At 41.2% G+C, this 23,152-nt stretch overlaps 1 protein-coding gene across 1 annotated transcript; it reads left to right on the forward strand.

Annotated features, from left to right (window-relative positions):
• Positions 1-7,469: 7,469 nt before the first annotated feature.
• Positions 7,470-21,384, forward strand: LOC134301636 (immunoglobulin superfamily member 21-like; the record flags this gene model as incomplete). Its single annotated transcript, XM_062986440.1, has 3 exons — positions 7,470-7,677; positions 15,091-15,129; positions 21,299-21,384. Coding segments are annotated over 3 exons (324 nt in total), but the record flags the coding sequence as incomplete, so codon positions are not given.
• Positions 21,385-23,152: the final 1,768 nt, after the last annotated feature.

The following is a 23,152-nucleotide window of genomic DNA, read 5'->3' on the forward strand; positions in this document are numbered from 1 at the left end:
TAGATGTGTTTTTTTATTTTATTTTAATGAAATAATAAAATAAAAAATAATAAAAAATAAAATATAAATTAATAAAATAAAAGCATCGATTTTTTTTCTCTCATAATTTAGATGTCTAATCTACTCTGCTACACTGTCAGCATTCTTATCATGCACAACATCAATGTCGGTTAAGAGGGACCAGAGATTAGCACGTCCCTATTAGCACGTCCCTATGACAAGAAGGCATGCGCCTAACTCCAAGTACCACATCCAACCTTTTTTTTTACACAAACATGGATTAGAACCTAGCTGGGCATGCCACCTACAAAGCTGTCCAACACTGGCTGGTTATCATAATAGACTGCAGTGCCACCTGACCACCTTTTTGTTTTGGCTTACACTGGGCATTGTCCTGCTTGAACAACCATTTACATTAAGATTCAACCTCTTGGATGATACTTAAAGATTGTGCCTAAAGTTTTAACAAGAATCTTGATTATTATTTAAGTACTTCTTTGCATTTTACCAGTTTCAGTGGCTGCAAAGTCCCAGAGCATAGTGCAAACACCTCAATGTTTGGCAATAGGTGAAATGTTGTTGGGTTTGAATGAATTTTGTACAGTGGGGCCAAATAAGTATCTTTAACCCAATAAAACAAACTAGCTTGTAAATGCTGCTGTTTGCTAGAAGTTCTAACTGCTTCAAGTAAACAGTGAAAGCCATGCAGAATTATTAATAACACAAAGTGGATGCTGTGTGCACATATCCATCTCAGTCATTTATGCAAATGACTTAACTAATGCAAAACAGATACAGTACATGCAGTACTGTTCAAAGTCATCATTAAACCTACTGTTCCGTGTGCCTGTGCCATGGTGTTGATATAATACTTAGTTACACATTCCTTAAATATATTTGTTTATATATATTTTCAGTTTCAGACACAATAATTAAATTATCTTATTAAAATTGTATGTGTTCTGGCCTTCTAATCCCTTGATAGTGATTGTACTGAGGTCATTTACAATCAATTGATTGTAAATGGTTTAAAGTGACATTTATGATTTCCAAAGCGACTTACAGTACTGTGACAGTATACAGTATACGAAGCAATTGAGGGTTAAAGGCCTTGCTTAAGGGTCCAACGGCAGCAACTTAGCAGTGGTGGGGCTTGAACCAGCGACTTTCTGATTACTAGTCCAGTACCTTAACTGCTAGGCTACAACTGCCCTGTCCATAAATTGCCCATACATATAAAGTACAAATTATTTTCTGTTAGTACAATATACTAAGCATGTATTACATAGGGTTTTATGGACTGTTTTCAGTCTATATAAACCAACAACAATGTACCTACTAGCTAGCATGGTGGTGACCAATGAAATCATCTTAATTAAAATTAAGCATTTGAAATAACCATTTAATTGATGCCATTTTAGTCAAAAACAGCACATTCCAATTATTCAGCTATAAATTCCAGGGATTGCAGAGAACTTGGGGGTTATAGGTGACCTGTGCTAGAAATATGCACTACTCCAAACAGCAGTTTTGTCATATCTGAAATGCTAATTCTAGCTTCCTAAAATAGGCTCCTGTGGTATTTATCAGTGGAAGACGGGAAAGCTTCGTATTAAAATCTGAGCCGGCCATCTGCTTACAGAGCTTTCAGGTGTAATTATTTTTTTGCCTGTATTTACCAGCCAATACAGACATGTACGAGTGTGTGGGGGGCTGTCGGAGATGTGGGATTTCAACCTGTACAGACACTTTGTCAGTTCAGAGGGGAAATTAAGCAGACAGATTGCTTTAGTCTAACTATTTTAGGCTGCCAGATCCAGGAAACATAATCTAAATGGAAATAAATAAATGATGGCTCTGAGGATGATGCTCCCTCTATTATTGCTATTGATACAGGAATGATTCGACGATGTGTCCAGCCAAGGTCATTTTATTGTCTTTAGATCATAATTTTAGATATACACCACAGTTATACAGTAAACGATGAGACTAAGGTTTATTAGGCTATCATTGTTGATTCTTTATTATATACGACTCATGTACACGTCCAACAGTGTATGATTAAGAGCCACTCAGCTGCCAATGGTTTGCTATAACTTTAAATGGCTCATTTAGGCTGACAGTGAACTTGATTTTTAAATGCTCTGGGATAGCTCATTATTATTATTATTATATACAGTATATATACACCGATCAGCCATAACATTAAAACCACTTCCTTGTTTCTACACTCACATTTTTTTAGCTCCACTTACCATATAGAAGCACTTTGTAGTTCTACAACTACTGACTAAAGAACAGCATGAAAGGGGGCTCACAAAGCATGCAGAAAAACAGATGGACTACAATGGTCAGGACCCCCACATGACCACTACAGAGTAGGTATTATTTAGATGGTGGGTCATTCTCAGCACTGCAGTGAGACTGACATGGTGGTGGTATGTTAGTGTGTGAGTTTTTAAACACCTCACTGTCACACAACATCCAGCCAACAGCGCCCTGTGGGCAGCGTCCTGTGACCACTGATGAAGGTCTAGAAGATGACCGACTCAAACAGCAGCAATAGATGAGCGATCGTCTCTGACTTTACATCTACAAGGTGGACCAACTAGGTAGGAGTGTCTAATAGAGTGGACAGTGAGTGGATCAGACACAGCAGCGCTGCTGGAGTTTTTAAATACCGTGTCCACTCATACCAGCACAACACACACTAACACACCACCACCATGTGATTGTCACTGCAGTGCTGAGAATCATCCACCACCTAAAGAATACCTGCTCTGTGGTGGTCCTGGGAGAGTCCTGACCATTGAAGAACAGGGTGAAAGGGGGCTAACAAAGCATGCAGAGAAATAGATGGACTACAGTAATTAATTGTGGAACTACAAAGTGCTTTTATATGGTAAGTGGAGCTGATGGACACTGAGTGTAGAAACAAGGAGGTGGTCATATGTATATATACAGTATATATATTATTTATATGAGCCATTTGGAAACATGAGCCTACGTCAAACTTCATAGATTAAAAACATTTAAGCTCACATTAATGCTTAACTGGGCAAACGCTAGAGACATCATCCATAGTTAAAACAGCATCTCATATCTAAATGCATAGACTAAATGTAAGAGGCCTAAACTGGTTGATGATTTCTCAGAGGTTTCACACCATCTCACACAGGCTTTTATTTCGGTCGCATTATCACGGCATCCAACGCGCTTGACTTCCTGTCACAACAAGCAGAGGTTTGCATTTAGCTTTATGTCCTTACACCTGTGTCGTTTTTTAGAGACTCAGATTATTCTTAGCCAGCCCACACACTGATTTTTAATGCATAGTTCACACTACCCGATTTTTGCACTGATTTTCGCTCGCCGCTAGATTTCGCAGCTCGGAAGCAACTCGGCTTTTGCGCGGGGCGCAGAAATCGGCTCTTGTTTGCTATGTGTGAACATAGTCGAGCCCTCGTCTGGTAAATATCTAGCATGTTAAATATCTGGACCTTTCTGCGACTCAAAATCATGTAGTGTGAAAGGTGTTGCGATACAAAAAAGAAACCCTGGGGGAGTAGTTGTAAATATATGAAACAGGGGCAAAATATAGTTTATAACAATATACATGGGCACACACAAGCTTTACAGTATTTGTGACTTCCACGCCAAACCATAATACCAATGTTGCATTGCAAAAAATACTTATTTGACTTCAAACTCTCGATCCCTGCTGGTCGCGTAGCCAAACCCACTCATTACCCAGATTAAAAAACAACAGATTAGCAACTGTATTTTGCCGTTTTACTTAGTGCGACTTACGTGGTACAACTTCAAAGTCGTGTAGTGTGAACTTGGCATAAAGAAATCTTAAACACGTGAATGTATTTCGATACCTCGAAGCATCATCTTACAATATATCAATACCAGGCCCTAAATGTCTAAATTACTGAGCTGCAAACCATTAAGTCAAGCAACCTAGGTGGTCAGAAGTAATATTACAAAAAGCGACTTCATTAATATTGTGACAAAAGAAGCAAGTAGTCGAGGCATGTTTTGAGAGAGAAATCACTTACTAATCTCTACAATTTCAAACAATATGACATGATCAACGCAAATTAATTTCCTTAGCAATTACCCTGACAGCTGTCAGCGACATGCCTCTTAGCATTGGGCTGCTGATTGCACGTCCCTGGAAATTGCAAAGCTGGCTAGCCAGCTGGTCTGTTAAATAATTGCTAATGCTAATAAGTACATACAAAAACATATTTGTTCACTATTGTTTGTTTTATATTAAACAAATAGCTTAGAATGCATTTACTTTGCTTGAAAGTAAAGATACAGGGTGGAGTAACTGGCTTTTGGGATTGTGTTTATAATATGACTGGGAGGCAGATGTACTTAAGCATTTGACGCCGCAACAATTTGTATTTGTGACCGTAAGAACAAAAACATTTTTTACAAATGGTCACTATAAACAGACTTGACTGTAAAAAACCCATTTAATGTGGATCATTATTAATAAATACATATTTTTTAAGTTCTCATGAAAGGCCCTGAGTTTCATATTTATTTTTCATACTTTTTTTCTTATTTGTTTTAGTATTTAAATGTATGAAATGACTTGGACATACAGTGAAGCCGGAAAGTCTGCACACCTCTTTCACCTTCTCCACATTTTATCACATTACAGACTCATTCTATTAATAGAGTTCTTTTTTTGTCACAAAATTCTACACAAAATAGCCAAAATGTAAAGTATCATATGTACATAAGTGTGCACACCCTTTGATATGACACCCAAAAGTGAGCTGAGGTGTATTTCGGTTTTGATTTCACTGATACAGCTTGAGATGTTTCTACAATTTAATTGGAGTCCACCTGTGGTAGATTCAATTGATTGGACATGATTGGGGATTGCCAACACCCAACACCTGCCTATATAAAGTCCCACACAAAATATCTGCAGACCTCAGAAACAGGATTGTTGCAGCTTTACAGGTCCCAAAGAGCACAGTGGCCACCATCATTCATAAATGGAAGAAGTTTGGAACCACCAAAAATCTTCCTAGACCTGGCCGCCCGGCCAAACTGAGCGATCGGGGAAGATGGGTCTTGGCCAGGGAGGTGAGCAGGAATTCGAGGGTCACTCTGACAGAGCTCCAGCGTATCCTTGTGGAGATGGGAGGACCTATCAGAAGGTCAACCATCCAGGCAGCACTCCACAAATCAGGCGGAAGCCATGGCAGCCCGCTTAGAGTTTGCCAAAAAGCACCTAGAGGACTCTCAACCCATGAGAAACAAGATTCTCTGGTCTGATGACCAAAACCAAAATTGAACTTTTAGGCCTGAATACCAAGCGTCACGTCTGGAGGAAACCAGGCACCGCTCATCACCTGGCTAGAGCCCATCCAACCTGACGGAGCTTGCAAGGATATGCCATGGGATATGCATCAACCAAGTATTAGGCTAAGGGTGTGTAAAGATATGTAACCCATAAATAAACCATTTTCTAAACCCTGTTTTCACTTTGTAATTATTGAGGCAAAAGAAGAACTCAATCTATAATAGAATGTGTCTGTAACGTAATAAAATGTGGAGAAGGTGAAAGTAGTGTGTAGGCTTGACTGTAAAATATAATTTCTGTTTGCTGAATCATTTTATTGATTAAATAATGACAGTTCGTTATGCAAACGTAGATCAAGCATGTGGCGAAAACATGTGGACCTTCTGCTAATTGGAAATGAGAAAGTTTGCCTGTTCAGGTCACACCCCGAATGCAAACAGATGCAGAAAGTAAACAAATAGTAAAACAACAGCTGTTAAACAGGTCTGGTAGAGTTGCCTAGGTTTGGCGTATGACCTAAGATCACACTTGTCCATGATTTGGTGAAGGATATGTTGTAATTCGTGGTGGGAAGGCTGTGTCACACAGCAAGGTCACAGAAAGACAGGAATACCTTGGACAGGGCACCAATTGGGCGTAAATGCATTGAAACATAGCCAATCGTGTCCGAGTAGATGCTTGATGGGCAGATCTCAACAGTGTTGGGTGGAGGTCAGGGGACAATCCATGATAGGATGAATTTAAGGTTCCTGAGTAAACAGGGGGTCCAAGGGAACCCATGTGCCTGTTCAAGCCACACCTATTGCAAACAGATGCAGAAAGTCCACAAATGATCATCTCTGTAGTAAAACAACAGCGGTAAAACAGGTCTGGTAGAGTTGCCTAGGTTTGGCACATGACCTAAGATCACACTTGTCCATGATTTAGTAAATGACATTATAATTCGTGGTGGGAAGGCTGTAGCAGGGTTGCAGAAAGACAGGAATACCTTGGACAGGGCACCAATTGGGCATCAATCCATTAAATCATAGCCAATCGTGTCCGAGTAGATGCCTGATGGGCAGATAGCACAGCTGAGATTCAGACCCAGATCTCAACAGTAGTGGGATAGCGCAATAGACTTCTGTGCCACCTGAGTGGAGGTCAGGGTACAATCCATGATTCCAAAATGGTGTGTGCTAGGATGAATTTAAGGTTCCTGAGTAAACAAGGGGTCCAACTGAACCATATGGAACAAAAAGGTCCCAGAAATTGAATATTGCCCGATTTGTACAGTAGAGCCCAGTTTATCAACCTGAAACTTGACTCCCATCCGGCAGACTGGGCACCTACATGGACAACGATTGGCTGTTTTTCAATGGCAGGGTGCCAGAAGAGATTCATCATAACTGATGCAATTAGGACCTCTGATGGCTGATAGATGGCGCCTGTACAGAGATGAGGGATAACGTGTTGATCTGAAAGCTGATCTGCATATGAACTCGTCTCGTGCAGGTGAAAAGATGCAGACACTACTGCACACGTGTCGGAGGGGGCGTATGTCAGTCTTAGCTCTTTAAATAAATAATTCTCTTTGCACAGCTCAAACACGGTTATTGTCTAGCTACGTAACCCAATTACGCCTCAGCTTTTTTTTATTCCTTCCTACTGTGATCTACACTGTATAACCAAAAGTATTCGGACACCTGATCATGAGCTTATTGGACTTCCCATTCAAAACCAAATGGTATTCAAATAGAGTGACTTCTATGTGATCTTTTTAGCTATAACAGTCGCCACTCTACTGAGAAGGCATTTCACAAGACGTAAGGTATGTCTGTGGGAATTTGTGCCCTTTAAGTCAAACAAGTATTTGTATGGCTGAACAAAGAAGGCTCAATTGATGTTCCAGTTCAGGCCTCAAGTGTGCAGGCTACTGGAGAGTCATTAAATCAAGCTTTATTATGTCTTTATAGAGTCATGCTGGAAAATGAAATGGCCTTCCCTAAACTGCTGCTGCAAAGGTGGAGGCATATACATTTCCTTTATATAATTAGTTTATTACGCCCGTTAGCAGTTGTTGTGTCTGAAATACATCAATTCAAAGGGAATTAAAAGGGAAGTCTGAATATGTCCTCTTGTCTGACATCACATACACTTTCTCCCACAGAACGAGGTGTTTCCCGAGCCCCTGTTCACCTGGACGCGGGTCGGCGGGAGGCTGCTGGACGGCAGCATGGAGAAGCATGGGAAGGAGCTGGTGCTGGAGCGAGTGCCGCCTGAACTGAACGGCTCCATGTACCGCTGCACGGCCCAAAACCCACTGGGCTCCACGGACACGCACACTCGCCTCATTGTCTTCGGTCAGTGTGTACCCAACACACCTTTACACCAGTTGGCACTTGCTTTTAAAGCACATCTGAGCTCTAAGAACTAAATAATGTGTAGTGGTTCTGTCCTACTGGGCCACTTTAGGCTTCTCTTAAGCACTGGTGTTAATTAAGGAAATATAAAATGCCTTAAGCAAGCAAGTTAGTTGGTGTGAAGCAGGGGTGCCCAATACGTCGATCGCACAGTGCACGCTCGTAGATCGCTCCTCATTCGAACAGGTAAACGTGATTGACATAAAATGTGGCCGGCCACTGTTTCTTTAATTTGCGGTCGGTTTGTTACCATAGCTACGCATCAGCCTGCCTAAAGCACTGCGATTCTAGAAAGTTTTCATTCATCAGTAGCCAGTTTGCGCCATTTTTGCATTTTTCCTTTCGTAACCTACACTGTTTGTGAAGATGAGTGCGCAACCAGGCACAGACACAGCAAGACGGCTGTTTCGTTCATACGTGGAAGAAGCTGACAGAGAATATTCAGATCTCATGTTATGAGATATCCATAATATCCATAATATCCAAACATAAGAAAATATGCCACATATTTGACAGCATTTTTGGATCAACTTACTTGTGTGAATCGGCCTTTTCCCACATAAAAATAATTACGTCTAAGTATCAGTCCACCATTACTGATGAACACTTGGAAGGCTGCTTGAGAATTGGCATCAGCAGCTACTGTCCAGACTACATGAACCTGGCTGACACCATTCAGTGCAAATCATCAGAATAAGGCTAGAGTGATTTTTCAGTCGCTTGCCCTGTAATGCTGTCGACTGGAACAGTAGATTTCAAGACACGAATGTGTGGGCACCCCTGGTGTAAAGCATATTTATGAAGGGACACCATTATTTAGCATTGGTTCGGGTCAGTTTTATATCAAATATTTCTGTTCTGTATTATTTATTACTACTAAAGCTACTAAAAAACAGCACCATAACATGATGCTGCGTCCTTCTAGGTCCACCCACGTTATGTCCAAACGCGACCCAGGCAACACAAACAATGCATCTTATTCTCTCTGTTTTGCTCTGAACAATCTGGTCCCACTGTGGTTTACAAGATGTAACATAAAGCCTCCACAAGGGGGCGATTGCGTACAAGTTTGTTTCATGTTTCTGTGCTGTTAAAATTGGTTTATTGAATTATTATTATTTTTCTCTGCGACCCCATTTATTTGGCTTTGAAAACCCTGCTCTAGGTTACCTGACCTAGGATGTGTGGCTGTCATTTCATAAACTATGTAGATTGGACTTCCTGTTGTAAAGTAATGGGCATTAATGTGTAGTTGCCCTCAGCATTTGCAGATATAACACTCCTTTGCACCATACATGTCAAAATATAGTTCTTGGACCTCAGTACTGTGGCAGTATACTGTCTAAGGGTGCAACAGTGGCAGTGGTGGGGCTTAAACCAGTGACCTTTTGATTACTAGTCCAGCACCTTAACCGCTAGGCTATCACTGCCCATGTCACCTCACTCTGTGCACAGGTCCCTGTATGCATACCTTATGTGTTAGCAATGGGTGTGGCTGAAACACGGGGGGTGCTTGAGCCTATCCCAGCTCTCAATGGGCGTAAGGCAGACAAAAACACCATGGACGGGGCGCTGGTCCATCGTGGGGCAGACACACAAACACATTCACACCCTAACACAACACTAAGAGCTATTTAGTATCTCCAATTAACCAGACTGCATGACTTTGGACTGTGGGAGGACATAGGAGCACCCAGAGGAAACCCACGCGGACACGGAGAACCCCGCTCCACCTGGGAATCAAACCCATGACCTTCTTGCTGAGAGGCAACAGTGCTACCCACTGTGCTTCAAATATCATAGACAAAGTATTTAATTTATATTTAAAGACACATCCAAAGCCGCCACGGATACAAGTCTCTCTATACAGAGCTTTTGTTTTCTGAGCTGTAATGAACGGACAGGCAGTCCATCACATGACGAATCACCTCAGCGCCATCTCCTCATTAGGATCTTCAAAAAATTTACAAATCGTCTGCGAAGCCATTTGGCGGAAAGTGGCACTTTGGGGAAGGTGTTGTCTGCGGGGACAGATGGGGCAAAAAGAGCATTAATGTTCATTTAACGGCTCGACAAGCCCCGCGGCGTACTTTGAACTCCGGGAACGTAGGCTGTCTGCGAGAGGGTGTGTGGCGGAGCCAATCCGGCTCTCTGGGCATTAAACACTGGCACCTGTAATAAAGAATTGAGATTAGTAGCGGGGGAGAAAGGAGATCATAGCTTTAGGCTTGGGTAATGAATGTCTGCTGGAGAATGAGCCGGGCGAGAAATAATGTTGATGATTCAGGTAACATTGGTGTGTGTTTCAAGAGCTTAGTGAGGATACAAAGGAGAAGTTTAGCTACTTGAACTTCTTAACATTTTCCATCTGAAAATGCACAAATGTTAAAGCTTTTATTCTGAACAAAAATCAAATAATAAATAAATAATGAAAAATTTGAGCTAATTAGATACAACTTTGAAAGATTTATCAAAAGAAACAGTTATCGTCCTGCCACATAAATCAATTGCTCACTTTAATTTACTTCGGGATCAATAAAGCTGTGTGTCCGACTGTGTGTCTGTCTCTGTGTGTGTGTCTGTCTGTCAGTACAGCTGTGTGTCTGTGCGTGTGTGTGTGTGTGTCAATAAAGCTGTGTGTGACTGTGTGTGTCTGCCTGTGTGTGTGTGTGTGTGTGTGTCTGTTTGTGTGTGTATGTCTGTTTGTCAATAAAGCTGTGTCTGTGTCTGCCTGTGTGTGTGTGTCTGCCTGTGTGTGTGTGTGTGTGTGTGTCTGTGTGTATGTCTGTTTGTCAATAAAGCTGTGTCTGTGTCTGCCTGTGTGTGTGTCTGTCTGTGTGTGTGTCTGTCTCTGTGTGCCGTGTCTATGCCTGTCAATAAAGTTGTGTCTGTGTCTGTGTCAATGAAGCTGTGTGTCTGTGTGTGTGTCTGTATGTCTGTGAGTGTGTCTGTCTGTGTCTGTGTGTCTGTCTGTCAATAAAGCCGTGTGTGTCTGTGTGCCTGCGTGTGTCTGTATTTCTGTGAGTGTATGTCTGTCTGTCTGTGTGTGTCTGTCTGTCTTTGTCTCTGTCTTTGTGTGTGTGTGTGTTTGTATTTTCATTTGATATTAATATTTCATATTCAGATAATATCCATCAGGTTGAAGAAGCGCACTTCCCCTAGGCAATATAACAAATGTATGTGGCCAATAGTACTGTATACCTAACCAGAGACATCCCATTTCAAAACCATGTGCATTAATATTGATATTGTTGCCCCACTCCTCTGGGATGGCCCTCAACAGGAACTGAGTGAATTAATCAATGAATACACAGTGCTGGGAAAAGCATTCATTCATTCATTGTCCATCTTACCACTTCTTCATCCATGTCAGTGCCGTAATGGGTCCAATTAATTGGGCGAAAGGTAGGAAACACCCCACACAGGTTGTCAGTCCATCACAGGATACACACACACACCTGGAAAAATATGTAGGCGCCCAGGTGTCGGAGCGGGATATTCCGCTAGCACACCAATGCCGAAATTCTAAACACCCCGGTTTGAGTCTTAGCTCTATATATACACACACAATATATATATATACAGTGTATCACAAAAGTGAGTACACCCCTCACATTTCTGCAAATATTTCATTATATCTTTTCATGGGACAACACTATAGACATGAAACTTGGATATAATTTAGAGTAGTCCGTGTACAGCTTGTATAGCAGTGTAGATTTACTGTCTTCTGAAAATAACTCAACACACAGCCATTAATGTCTAAATAGCTGGCAACATAAGTGAGTACACCCCACAGTGAACATGTCCAAATTGTGCCCAAATGTGTCGTTGTCCCTCCCTGGTGTCATGTGTCAAGGTCCCAGGTGTAAATGGGGAGCAGGGCTGTTAAATTTGGTGTTTTGGGTACAATTATCTCATACTGGCCACTGGATATTCAACATGGCACCTCATGGCAAAGAACTCTCTGAGGATGTGAGAAATAGAATTGTTGCTCTCCACAAAGATGGCCTGGGCTATAAGAAGATTGCTAACACCCTGAAACTGAGCTACAGCATGGTGGCCAAGGTCATACAGCGGTTTTCCAGGACAGGTTCCACTCGGAACAGGCTTCGCCAGGGTCGACCAAAGAAGTTGAGTCCACGTGTTCGGCGTCATATCCAGAGGTTGGCTTTAAAAAATAGACACATGAGTGCTGCCAGCATTGCTGCAGAGGTTGAAGACGTGGGAGGTCAGCCTGTCAGTGCTCAGACCATACGCCGCACACTGCATCAACTCGGTCTGCATGGTCATCATCCCAGAAGGAAGCTGACGCACAAGAAAGCCCGCAAACAGTTTGCTGAAGACAAGCAGTCCAAGAACATGGATTACTGGAATGCCCTGTGGTCTGACGAGACCAAGATAAACTTGTTTGGCTCAGATGGTGTCCAGCATGTGTGGCGGCGCCCTGGTGAGAAGTACCAAGACAACTGTATCTTGCCTACAGTCAAGCATGGTGGTGGTAGCATCATGGTCTTGGGCTGCATGAGTGTTGCTGGCACTGGGGGGCTGCAGTTCATTGAGGGAAACATGAATTCCAACATGTACTGTGACATTCTGAAACAGAGCATGATCCCCTCCCTTCGAAAACTGGGCCTCATGGCAGTTTTCCAACAGGATAACGACCCCAAACACAACCTCCAAGATGACAACTGCCTTGCTGAGGAAGCTGAAGGTAAAGGTGATGGACTAAACCCAATTGAGCACCTGTGGCGCATCCTCAAGTGGAAGGTGGAGGAGTTCAAGGTGTCTAACATCCACCAGCTCCATGATGTCATCATGGAGGAGTGGAAGAGGATTCCAGTAGCAACCTGTGCAGCTCTGGTGAATTCCATGCCCAGGAGGGTTAAGGCAGTGCTGGATAATAATGGTGGTCACACAAAATATTGACACTTTGGGCACAATTTGGACATGTTCACTGTGGGGTGTACTCACTTATGTTGCCAGCCATTTAGACATTAATGGCTGTGTGTTGAGTTATTTTCAGAAGACAGTAAATCTACACTGCTATACAAGTTGTACACTGACTACTCTAAGTTATATCCAAGTTTTATTTCTATAGTGTTGTCCCATGAAAAGATATAATAAAATATTTGCAGAAATGTGAGGGGTGTACTCACTTTTGTGATACACTGTATATATGAACAGTTGTGAAGGAAACCGGAGCACCCAGAGGAAAACCACACAGATTCAGAGAGAATTTGCAAACTCCTGACAGAAAGGACGCTGGCCGACCAGCCAGGGAATCGAACCCAGACACTTTTCGCTATCCACTACAAATGTCATGTTTTACACACTTTGGTTGCAATTATGACTGGACAGGTAGTTCCTCATTACACAAGATTCATCAGTTCAAGTTTAATGTCAAACACAGTCATGAACAATTCTATATCTCCAATTCACGTCTTCGGAATGTGAAAGGAAACCAGAAAGTGAAAAGTCTAAGCTTCAAATATCTATCTAATATTACATAAACCATGCATTTTGGTGTCATTAGTGCATTCATAGAGTTGCAGCAGATAAAGTAGAGCTGAATTTTGTCCGCTGGTAAAGAGCTTCCACACATCTGTCGACACTCCAATGTAAAACTGTTACTTACATACAGTGGCTTGCAAAAGTATTCATACCCCTTGAACTTTTCCATATTTTGTCACATTACAACCACAAACAAATATATTTCACTGGAATTTAATGTGAAAGACCAACACAAAGTGGTATACAATTGTGAAGTGGAACGAAAGTTATACATGATTCAAAACATTTTTTACAAATAAAAAACTGAAAAGTGCGGTGTGCAAAAGTATCCAGCCCCCTTTTCTCTGAGTGCAACCAATTGCATTCAGAAGTTGCCTGATGACTGCTAATGACTAAAAAGAGTCCACCTGTGTGTAATCTAATCTCAGTACAAATACAGCTGCTCCGTGACGGCCTCAGAGGTTGGTTAAGAGAATATTGGGGAGTAAACAGCATTATGAAGTCCAAAGAACACACCAGACAGGTCAGGAATAAGGTTGTGGAGAAGTTTAAAGCAGGCTTAGGCTATAAAAAGATTTCCCAAGCTTTGAACATCTCACGGAGCACTGTTCAATCCATTATCCGGAAATGGAAAGAATATGGCACAACTGTAAACCTACCAAGACAAGGCCGTCCACCTAAACTTACAGGCCGAACAAGGAGAGCACTGATCAGAGATGCAGCCAAGAGGCCCATGGTGACTCTGGACGAAATGCAGAGATCCACAGCTCAGGTGGGGGAATCTGTCCACAGGACAACTATTAGTCGTGCACTGCACAAATGTGGTCTTTATGGAAGAGTGGCAAGAAGAAAGCCATTGTTAAAAGAAAACCATAAAAAGTCCCGTTTGCAGTTTGCCAGAAGCCATGTTGGGGACACAGCAAACATGTGGAACAAGGTGCTTTGGTCAGATGAGACCAAAATTGAACTTTTTGGCCTAAATGCAAAACGCTATGTGAGGCGGAGAATTAACATTGCACATCACTCTGAACACACCATCCCCACTGTCAAATATGGTGGTGGCAGCATCATGCACTGGGGCTGCTTCTCTTCAGCAGGGACAGGGAAGTTGGTCAAAGTTGATGGGAAGATGGATGGAGCCAAATACAGGGCAATCTTGGAAGAAAACCTGTTGGAATCTGCAAAAGACTTGAGACTGGGGCAGAGGTTCACCTTCCAGCAGGACAACGACCCTAAACATAAAGCCAGGGCTACAATGGAATGGTTTAAAACAAAACATATTCATGTGTTAGAATGGCCCAGTCAAAGTCCAGACCTAAACCCAATCGAGAATTTGTGGCAAGATCTGAAAACTGCTGTTCACAAACGCTCTCCATCTAATCTGAGTGAGCTTGAGCTGTTTTGCAAAGAAGAATGGGCAAAAATGTCAGTCACTAGATGTGCAAAGCTGGTGGAGACATACCCTAAAAGACTTGCAGCTGTAATTGCAGCAAAAGGTGGTTCCACAAAGTATTGACTCAGGGGGGCTGGATACTTTTGCACACCGCACTTTTCAGTTTTTTATTTGTAAAAAATGTTTTGAATCATGTATAACTTTCGTTCCACTTCACAATTGTATACCACTTTGTGTTGGTCTTTCACATTAAATTCCAGTGAAATATATTTATGTTTGTGGTTGTAATGTGACAAAATATGGAAAAGTTCAAGGGGTATGAATACTTTTGCAAGCCACTGTAACTGCCTGCTTAACACAGCAATTCATGACAGCTGTTATATTTCAGCCTTTCACTTTCTGTCCCAACCTCATTCTGGTTTTTTTTTTGTGTCGTTTTTCCACAGAAAACCCAAGCATGATGAAAAACACACAGAAGCAAAGCAGTAAGTATGGGAATCTTTGGGGACTGTTGACTTAGACATGTGCCGGCTGTTTGTGAAAGAAGAAAAAAAAATCTTCTTTTTTCTTTTTGCCTTTCCTGTTCGTCAAGGGTTTTTTTTCCTGAATATTTGAAATGACAAGAAAGCCACCTGTGAAGCGTCTCTGTAGCATATGCTCCCTCCAGCAAATATAAATGAATATAAATTCAAAATTGGACTGTTCGCACTGGTAATATTTTTGTGGTTTTTTCATTGGCGAGAGGCGCTTGACACAGACCGAATCAATATTGGAGGGAGCTTGTTAATAACCCGAGTTAGAATGCAGATTGAATTGTAAGAGAAACGGAGAGGGGTCACATATTGAATATGTTTGAAGCTTGACTACATGTGATTAGTTTTCTCCAGAGTGAATAAGGGAACTATATATATCCAAATCGAGAAAGGAACATTAGTTTAAAAATGTCATTATTCACAGGTTAAGGAGCTGCATCGGTGCTTAAACACATTAAAATAGTTTTAAAAATTGTGTGTACACCCACTGTTAAAAAAGTTTGGACAGTAGATAAAATGTAAATAAAAACAAGCTGTGATCTGTAGTGACACGAAAGTAAATAAAAATGGAATTTTGTACATATATGGTAATTCCTAATTCTTTAAATATGCATTATGCTAATTCCTGATCATGTAAATATATGCTAACTCCCCTGGGGATAAGGAATCAAAATACTTATACGTTTGTGGAATGATCAAAAACACCTCTTTTGAGCCGCTCAGGTGGCGCAGCGGTAAAAACACACAGATCGAATCTCAGCTCTGCCATCCAGCTGGGCCGAGTGGCCACATGAACAACGATTGGCCTGTTGTTCATATACAGTAGGGGTGGGGTATTAAGCCAGATATGGACTCTTCGTAACTGATGCACTATGACCTCTTCTGGCTGATTGATGGCACCTGCACCGATGCGGGGAAAGAGCTCGGATCAGGGTTAGCTTTGTTCTCCTCATTAGTGGAGAGAAAGCGTGACGCAATCGGGCAATTGGACGCACTAAAAAGTCGGGAGAAAAAGGGGAGAAAATGCAAAAAAATATATATACAGTATATACTGTATATATATATATATATATATATATATATATATATATTATGTATAACAGAATGATAGTAAAAGGCTCAGTAACTTCCTAGCAATAACACATCAAGGTTCTAAACTTTGCCAACAAAACTGAGTGAGTGAATAGTCTAAAGATCTAATGTTTCTTAAATTATGGTTGCAAGTATTTAAGAGATTTACACCATCTACAGTACAAAACATTATTAAATGAGTCATAGAATACAGAGAGATCTGTGCTCAGAAGGCCATATTAATTAACCTGGAAACCCCTCATCAGTCAACACAGTTTGTTGCTGTGTTTTTAAATGCTAAGTAAAACTCTACTATGCAACGTGAAAGCCAAAAATAAACAATATCCAGAAACGTTGCTGCCTTCTCTGGGCTTAAACTCATCTCAAATGGACCAAAACAGTGTAGAAATGTGTTATGTAGGCTTACAGGCTCACCTTAATCACCAAGATTACAGTTGGTTAATAGGTAAAAGGAAAAGTAATTATGTTAAACTGTGACAGTGTACAGTTTGAGCCCACGTTAACGGCGGTGAACATCTAACTGTCCCGTCTACTTTTGGAATTTGTCTGAATTTGTCTTGAGTCTGTCTGAAAACGTAGTGAGCTGCCTTGCTGCCCATTCCCTACCTAGGCAGCTGCCTAAATAAAGAGGATTCTAATAAGACATCGAACTTAACACAGTTAGCCTCAGGCTATTCAAACCAAATAACCCCGCTAGCATGCCAGCTAACATCTCCCTCCGTGTATTGATTGTCACTGATAAGCCCGAATTTGCAATTACAAATGAAAAATCACTGAGAATTCATTTATATTTGAAGAGAACTCTGTTGGTTGCTCCTCAACCGTCCGGATATTGGTAGTTTTTTGTGAGAAAAGTTGTTCCGCACTGTATGCTGGGAACGCCTTCACCGCTAAGGAAGCATCAGACGCTCCTTTGTTATTCAGTCAGATTATCGCTTAGAATTAAGGCACCTCAGTAGGCAGCATTTTAGGGTATCTAAGAATTTAGACAAGCTTCTTGTCGGGAGCGTGTAGGATGACGTAAAATGCGTCTGTGTGGAGAGACCATTAGGTTTCGGACAGACCCATTGTGTTTGTAATGTTTTCAAGTGAATACAGGTCAAAAAGGGTTTGCAAATCATTGTCCCTCTTTCCTCCTGTCCCAACATTTATGGAATTGGGTTTGTAATAAAACTCTTTAGGATCTCTAAGATGATTTGGTAATAGATCCTGATTGAATCCACAAACCATCACTTTCCTGTGAGGGACCTTAGCAAACATGATCTACTGATTGATTACAGTTGCTAATTTGCAAATTCTTAAAAGAACGATTTAATTCAGAGATTAGATAGGAATAAAAGAAAGTGCTAAAAGCAATCCTTTTATTCAGCCTCATTCTGCTTTCCTATTTATCTCTCTGTGTCTCGATCTCGACTCGTAATTCACATTCACCCTCTCCACACCCTGTTCTCCTATCTACGGAAATAAATTTGAATATGCAAATGAACTGCAAGCAGGTGCGTGACTGCAGGAACAGGAACGGGCCGCCCTCGACCCTTGTATGCAAGGCAAATCGCTTGTAGAACGAGGACCCAGGAGGTCGCTTTATACCAATCTGATGCGGCACGCTAACCTTTTTATTAGAAAAGGTATTTTGGCACGCAAATAGTCTAGGCAATGCATGATATGATGAAAAAAAAAGGTCACATGAGGTCAAAAATCTGAGTATGTATTAAATTTTGCCAAGATTTCTTTATTATTTATTTCTAATTACGATTATTATTACATTTACATGTTTGGCATTTAGCAGACGCTTTTAAACAGTCGAAGCAATTGAGGGTTAAGAGCCTTGCTCAAGAGCCCAACAGTGGCAGCCTGGCAGTGGTCAGGCTTGAACCAGCAACCATCTGATTATCAGTCCAGTACCTTAATTGCTGAGTCATCACCATCCCATTATTATTATAATTATTATTATTATTACTATTATTGTTGCTTTCTTATTATTATTCATTTTATTGTTCTTAATTATAATAATACTTCTTAGTCACTCATTTGAAAAGGTTTCTCACAAGACTTTAAAGTATGTCTGTGGGAATTTGTGCCTAGTCAGTCAACAGATGCCAGCATTTGTGTAGCTGGGCACTGATGTTGGTCAAGAAAGCCTCAATTGATGTTCCAGTTCATTCCAAAGCTGTTCAGTGGGGGATGAGGTCATGTCCACACAGACATGATTGGCTATGGCTAAAGCCCTGTGATGTATTTGTACCCTGTCTAGAGTTTTTCTGTCTTGTGCCCAGACCAGGATAACCAACCAACCAACCAACAAACATCGATCCATACCATCCATCCATCCATCCATTAATCCATTCAACGATCCATCCAATCCCATCCAATCCATATATCCATCCATCCCATTAATCCAATCCCATCCAATCCAACGATCCATCCATCCCTCCAATCCAATCCAACCCATCCATCATATAAACACAGAAAAACAACAGTTCTGTATTATTGCTTTCTTATTATTATTCATTTTATTATTCTTATTTATAATAACAATTCTTTGTCACTCATCTAAGAAGGCTTCTCACAAGACTTTAAAGTATGCCTGTGGGATACATCACTGGGCACTGATGTTGGCCAAGAAAGCCTCAACTGGTGTTCCAGTTCATTCCAAAGCTATTCAGTGGGGGCTGAGGTCAGGGCTCTGTACAAGCCAAGCTTTTCTTTGTCTTTATAGAGGTTGCTTTGGGCACAGGGACACAGTGCTGCAACAGGAAAGGATTTTTCCTAAACTATTGCTGCAAATTCAGAAGCATATTACACTGTCAAGTCACATTTTATGACCACTTTCTACTTTCAACAACTGCAGGGCGTAGCTCAAGAAGGAAGCCACGTTTTGTGAGCTGGCTTGGTGGGTATATAAGGTGTGGAAGGCACTCTCAATCGATCTGGGTATGAATCCATCCTTGCAGATCACGTACACCCATACATGCTGATTGTCTTCCCTGGGGTGGATGGGATCTTCCAGCAAGACAATGCGACATGTCACATGGCTACAAATGTCCAACATTGGTTGGAAGAGCGTGAGCAAGACTTCCAAGTCTTACCCTGGCCCCCTAATTCTTCAGACTTGAACCCAGTTAAGCATCTGTGGGACCACCTCGATCCTCATGTTCGCTCTATGGATCCTCGTCCATGGACCCTCCAGCAGCTGTGGGACGCACTGCAGTCAGCATGGCTCCAACCTACCAGGACCTTATTGAGTCACTCCCAGCCCGTCTAGCTGCTGTCTGTGCTGCACACGGCAGATCCTCTGGATATTAGCTGGTGGTCATAATAATGTGGCTCGACAGTGTATTTCCTTTATATACTGTATTTGATTTATTACACCTGTTAGTAATTGTGGCTGAAACACATGAATTAAAATGTTCATGGTGTCCCAATGCTTTTGCCTATAGATCAAGATCAGACTGAGAAAATGTGACATTAGCTGGTTAAACTCGGTACCCATCACTGGCCCTCATCCAACATTTAGCCAACATTGCTATTCATCGTACACCTTCTATAACTTTCATTCTGTTTAATAACACAATCAGAACCAAATGTCCAGATTCACATCCAACAATAATAAATCTTTCTGTAGTGCTCGTATTTGTAGCATGTCTTACTTTGTGGTTCAAAGTAATCAAACTCCCATTTATCACTGTAAGAAAAGTAATTTCTCCCTGAACTGGCTGCATCACCTTGTACAGCTGCGACTGCAACTAAAAGCTGCAAAAGCCAATTATTTAATAGCTTAAGCTTACAGACAGATAACCTCATATTCTCCTTATAAATGTAATGACCGAGAGTAGAATTTATTGTTTCATTCCGGTTATGACGTAACCAAGCACCCCCATACCACCAAACTAGCATTGGTTTCCTCCTTCTTACCCTGTCATGAGTCCTATTTTTGCCTGGTATTTTTCACACACAGTGGAGTTATGAACACTGACCTTAGCTAAGGCCAAAGACAGCTTTAATTTTTCAGATGTTTTGGAGTTTCTAGACAAGTTATTGCTCCCCCTAAATAATTTAACAGGCTGACCACTCCTGTTCTGAATCATCTCTAATAAAGACAACACTCACTGCAATTTGCTGTAGTTCTGAAGCTTTAAAATATATCAGTTTTCAAAGGCCAGACTAGTTATTACTGTTTATTTTTATGTATATGTTTTTTACATTGCTGGACTAAACTACATGTTTGATTTGGAGCACACATCATTAATACTAAGGCGCTCAGGTGGTGCACGTTCTATTACACTAGTCCATCACTGCCAAGATCTGGGTTCGAACCTCAGCGGTGCAAACAGCGGCTGGGTCTACCCATCCATCCATCCCATCCAATCCATATATCAATCCATCCAATCCATATATCTATCCATCCAGCCCATCTAATCCATTTATCTATCCATCCCATCTAATCCATATATCCATCCATCCAATCCATATATCCATCCATCCATCCAATCCATATATCCATCCATCCATCCATCCATCCATCCTATTCAATTTATATCCATCCATCCATCTCATCCAATCCATATATCCATCCATCCAATCCATATATCCAACCATCCTATTCAATTTATATCCATCCATCCATCTCATCCAATCCATATATCCATCCATCCATTTAATCCATATATCCATCCATCCAATCCATATATCCATCATCCAATCCATATATCCAACCATCCTATTCAATTTATATCCATCCATCCATCTCATCCAATACATATATCCATTCACCTCATCCCATCCATATATCCATCCATCCATCCATCCATCTCATCTCATTCATATATCCATCCATCTCATCCCATCCCATCCAATTCATATATCCATCCATCCACATATCTATCCATCCCATCCAATCTATATATTCATCCATCTATCCATCCTTTATATAAAACACAGAAACTCAACAATGCTGTATAAAACTGTTTAATATGGAGACCACTGTACATGTTGACTTGTTTCTGACTCCCTGTTCTCCTCTTTGTAGGTGGAGCTCCAAGTTTTCACATTTCTGGACTAGTCTGGCTGCCATTCGTCCTCACAGTGACAGTCAAGTTGACATGAGTCTGCTTACATAGATAAAGAAGAAAAATAACACACACACGACTGCCCACAATCACACTTTACCGACCAAGCACACTTTACCCCGGCACACCCTGTGACCGAGACATCTGCAGAGTCACCAGGAGGCATTGCGTACTCTATTTCTTTTTATTTTTTTCTTCCTTACGTGCGAAAGTGAAAATATCCTTACAAACCTGATCAGTGATAACGATGGAAAAAAAGGACATGCTTATATAAGAAGAAGCACCACCTTACGGTATTGTCTGTACCCTTCCTGCGACATGACTTGTTTTTTGCTTCATATTCGCCTGCGTTACTTTAAAAAGGAAAAAGCCTGAGCTCCTTTGAGCTAAACTTGAATTATGATGTCATAATGGTTGGACACCTCCACCTGCCTGATCCTTTTCCAGGCAACGCAACGTACCTGCACTCTAGCACAAACAGGACACAACCTTTTTTTCGGACACCTATGTTTTGAAGCATTTGTGTTTTATCACTTATTTTCTCCATTTCTTTTCTCTTATGAAGGCTGGATTGTACAAAACTAAGAGACTCGACCTGTGAACTGGTTACGTTTTCTTTGAAAAGTGAAGAGAAGACCCTCTTTTTAAATGTATTTTGTGTACATCCCTGTAAATAATGAGAAATATATTAAAAACGAGTTATAAGCGGGTTGGGTGAGGGGTACGGGGAGAAAATAACTTGGAGATTAGCATTTAAAGGCTTTATTGCTTATATTTGGTCATCCCCAGGAATGATCACCACATGAATTTTGAAGGACAGTACAATTCCCTCCTGATTTCACACATCTCATGGGTTTAAACGGCAGGAAAAGAAACCCGTCCTAAACATAGTGTCCGTCTGCCTAATCCAGGTTGTGGTGCATGTGACGTTCGACGATTGCTCCTCCTCTCCTCTCCTCTGCGTCCGTTCCTCCAGCCACCTCTTCCCCCCTTTTCTTGTCTCATAATATATTCAGTGACCTGCATCGTGTACAGTACGTAACCCTATTCCTAACAGTTACTGCTAGGATCACGTTATCCACCGTCCACCCCTCTCCCTTTCCTCTACTCTGCAAAGGAAGCCGAGTGTAAACAGGGTTGCTGTATTTGTTTCATATCACCTGTATTAAAACATGGAGATGATCAACTCGACTCTGCTGTGTGTGCTTATGCAGTCTATTGTTAGTTCTGAATGATGACATCCGATCTGGGCTTTCATTTGCATCCGCGGCCAGCCAGACCAGCTTTCAGGCTTATGAGCGCTGGCAGAATAAAGTCAACATGTCAAGAATTACCTACAGTGCTGTAAAAAATAACTAGCCAGTTTGTGATTCCCTCCATTAATGCAAATTTGTTATATTAGTTTTGTCAAATCATGTTACACAAAAGGAATTTTGTTTGGATGGCGATTCTAACCCACATGGATTAGCACCCTGTCCAGGGTATTTTCCTGTGCCCAAAGTTTCCCAGTGACAATACAATCAAAATATTTACATGTTGGTATGAGGACACGTGTCTCAAAATACAAATTTGATTGGTCTCTCTAACTAAAGGTAAAGTATGATAGAATAAAGCTCTTATTGTGGTTAAATTGAGATCTAAAAGTGTAATAAATTCTATATACAGCTAACTGTGTGACAAATATACAATAACAATGGACAATAAGGCACTTTTACACCATTGCAATTTCTGCATTAATTGCTTATTGTGCTCCCTTAACCATGCTTTACAGCTAGGATGAGGTTTTGGTTTTGCCTCCACAATTATAGTAGCAC

Source organism: Trichomycterus rosablanca, chromosome 24, assembly GCF_030014385.1.
Source record: "Trichomycterus rosablanca isolate fTriRos1 chromosome 24, fTriRos1.hap1, whole genome shotgun sequence".
Lineage (NCBI taxonomy): Eukaryota > Metazoa > Chordata > Actinopteri > Siluriformes > Trichomycteridae > Trichomycterus > Trichomycterus rosablanca.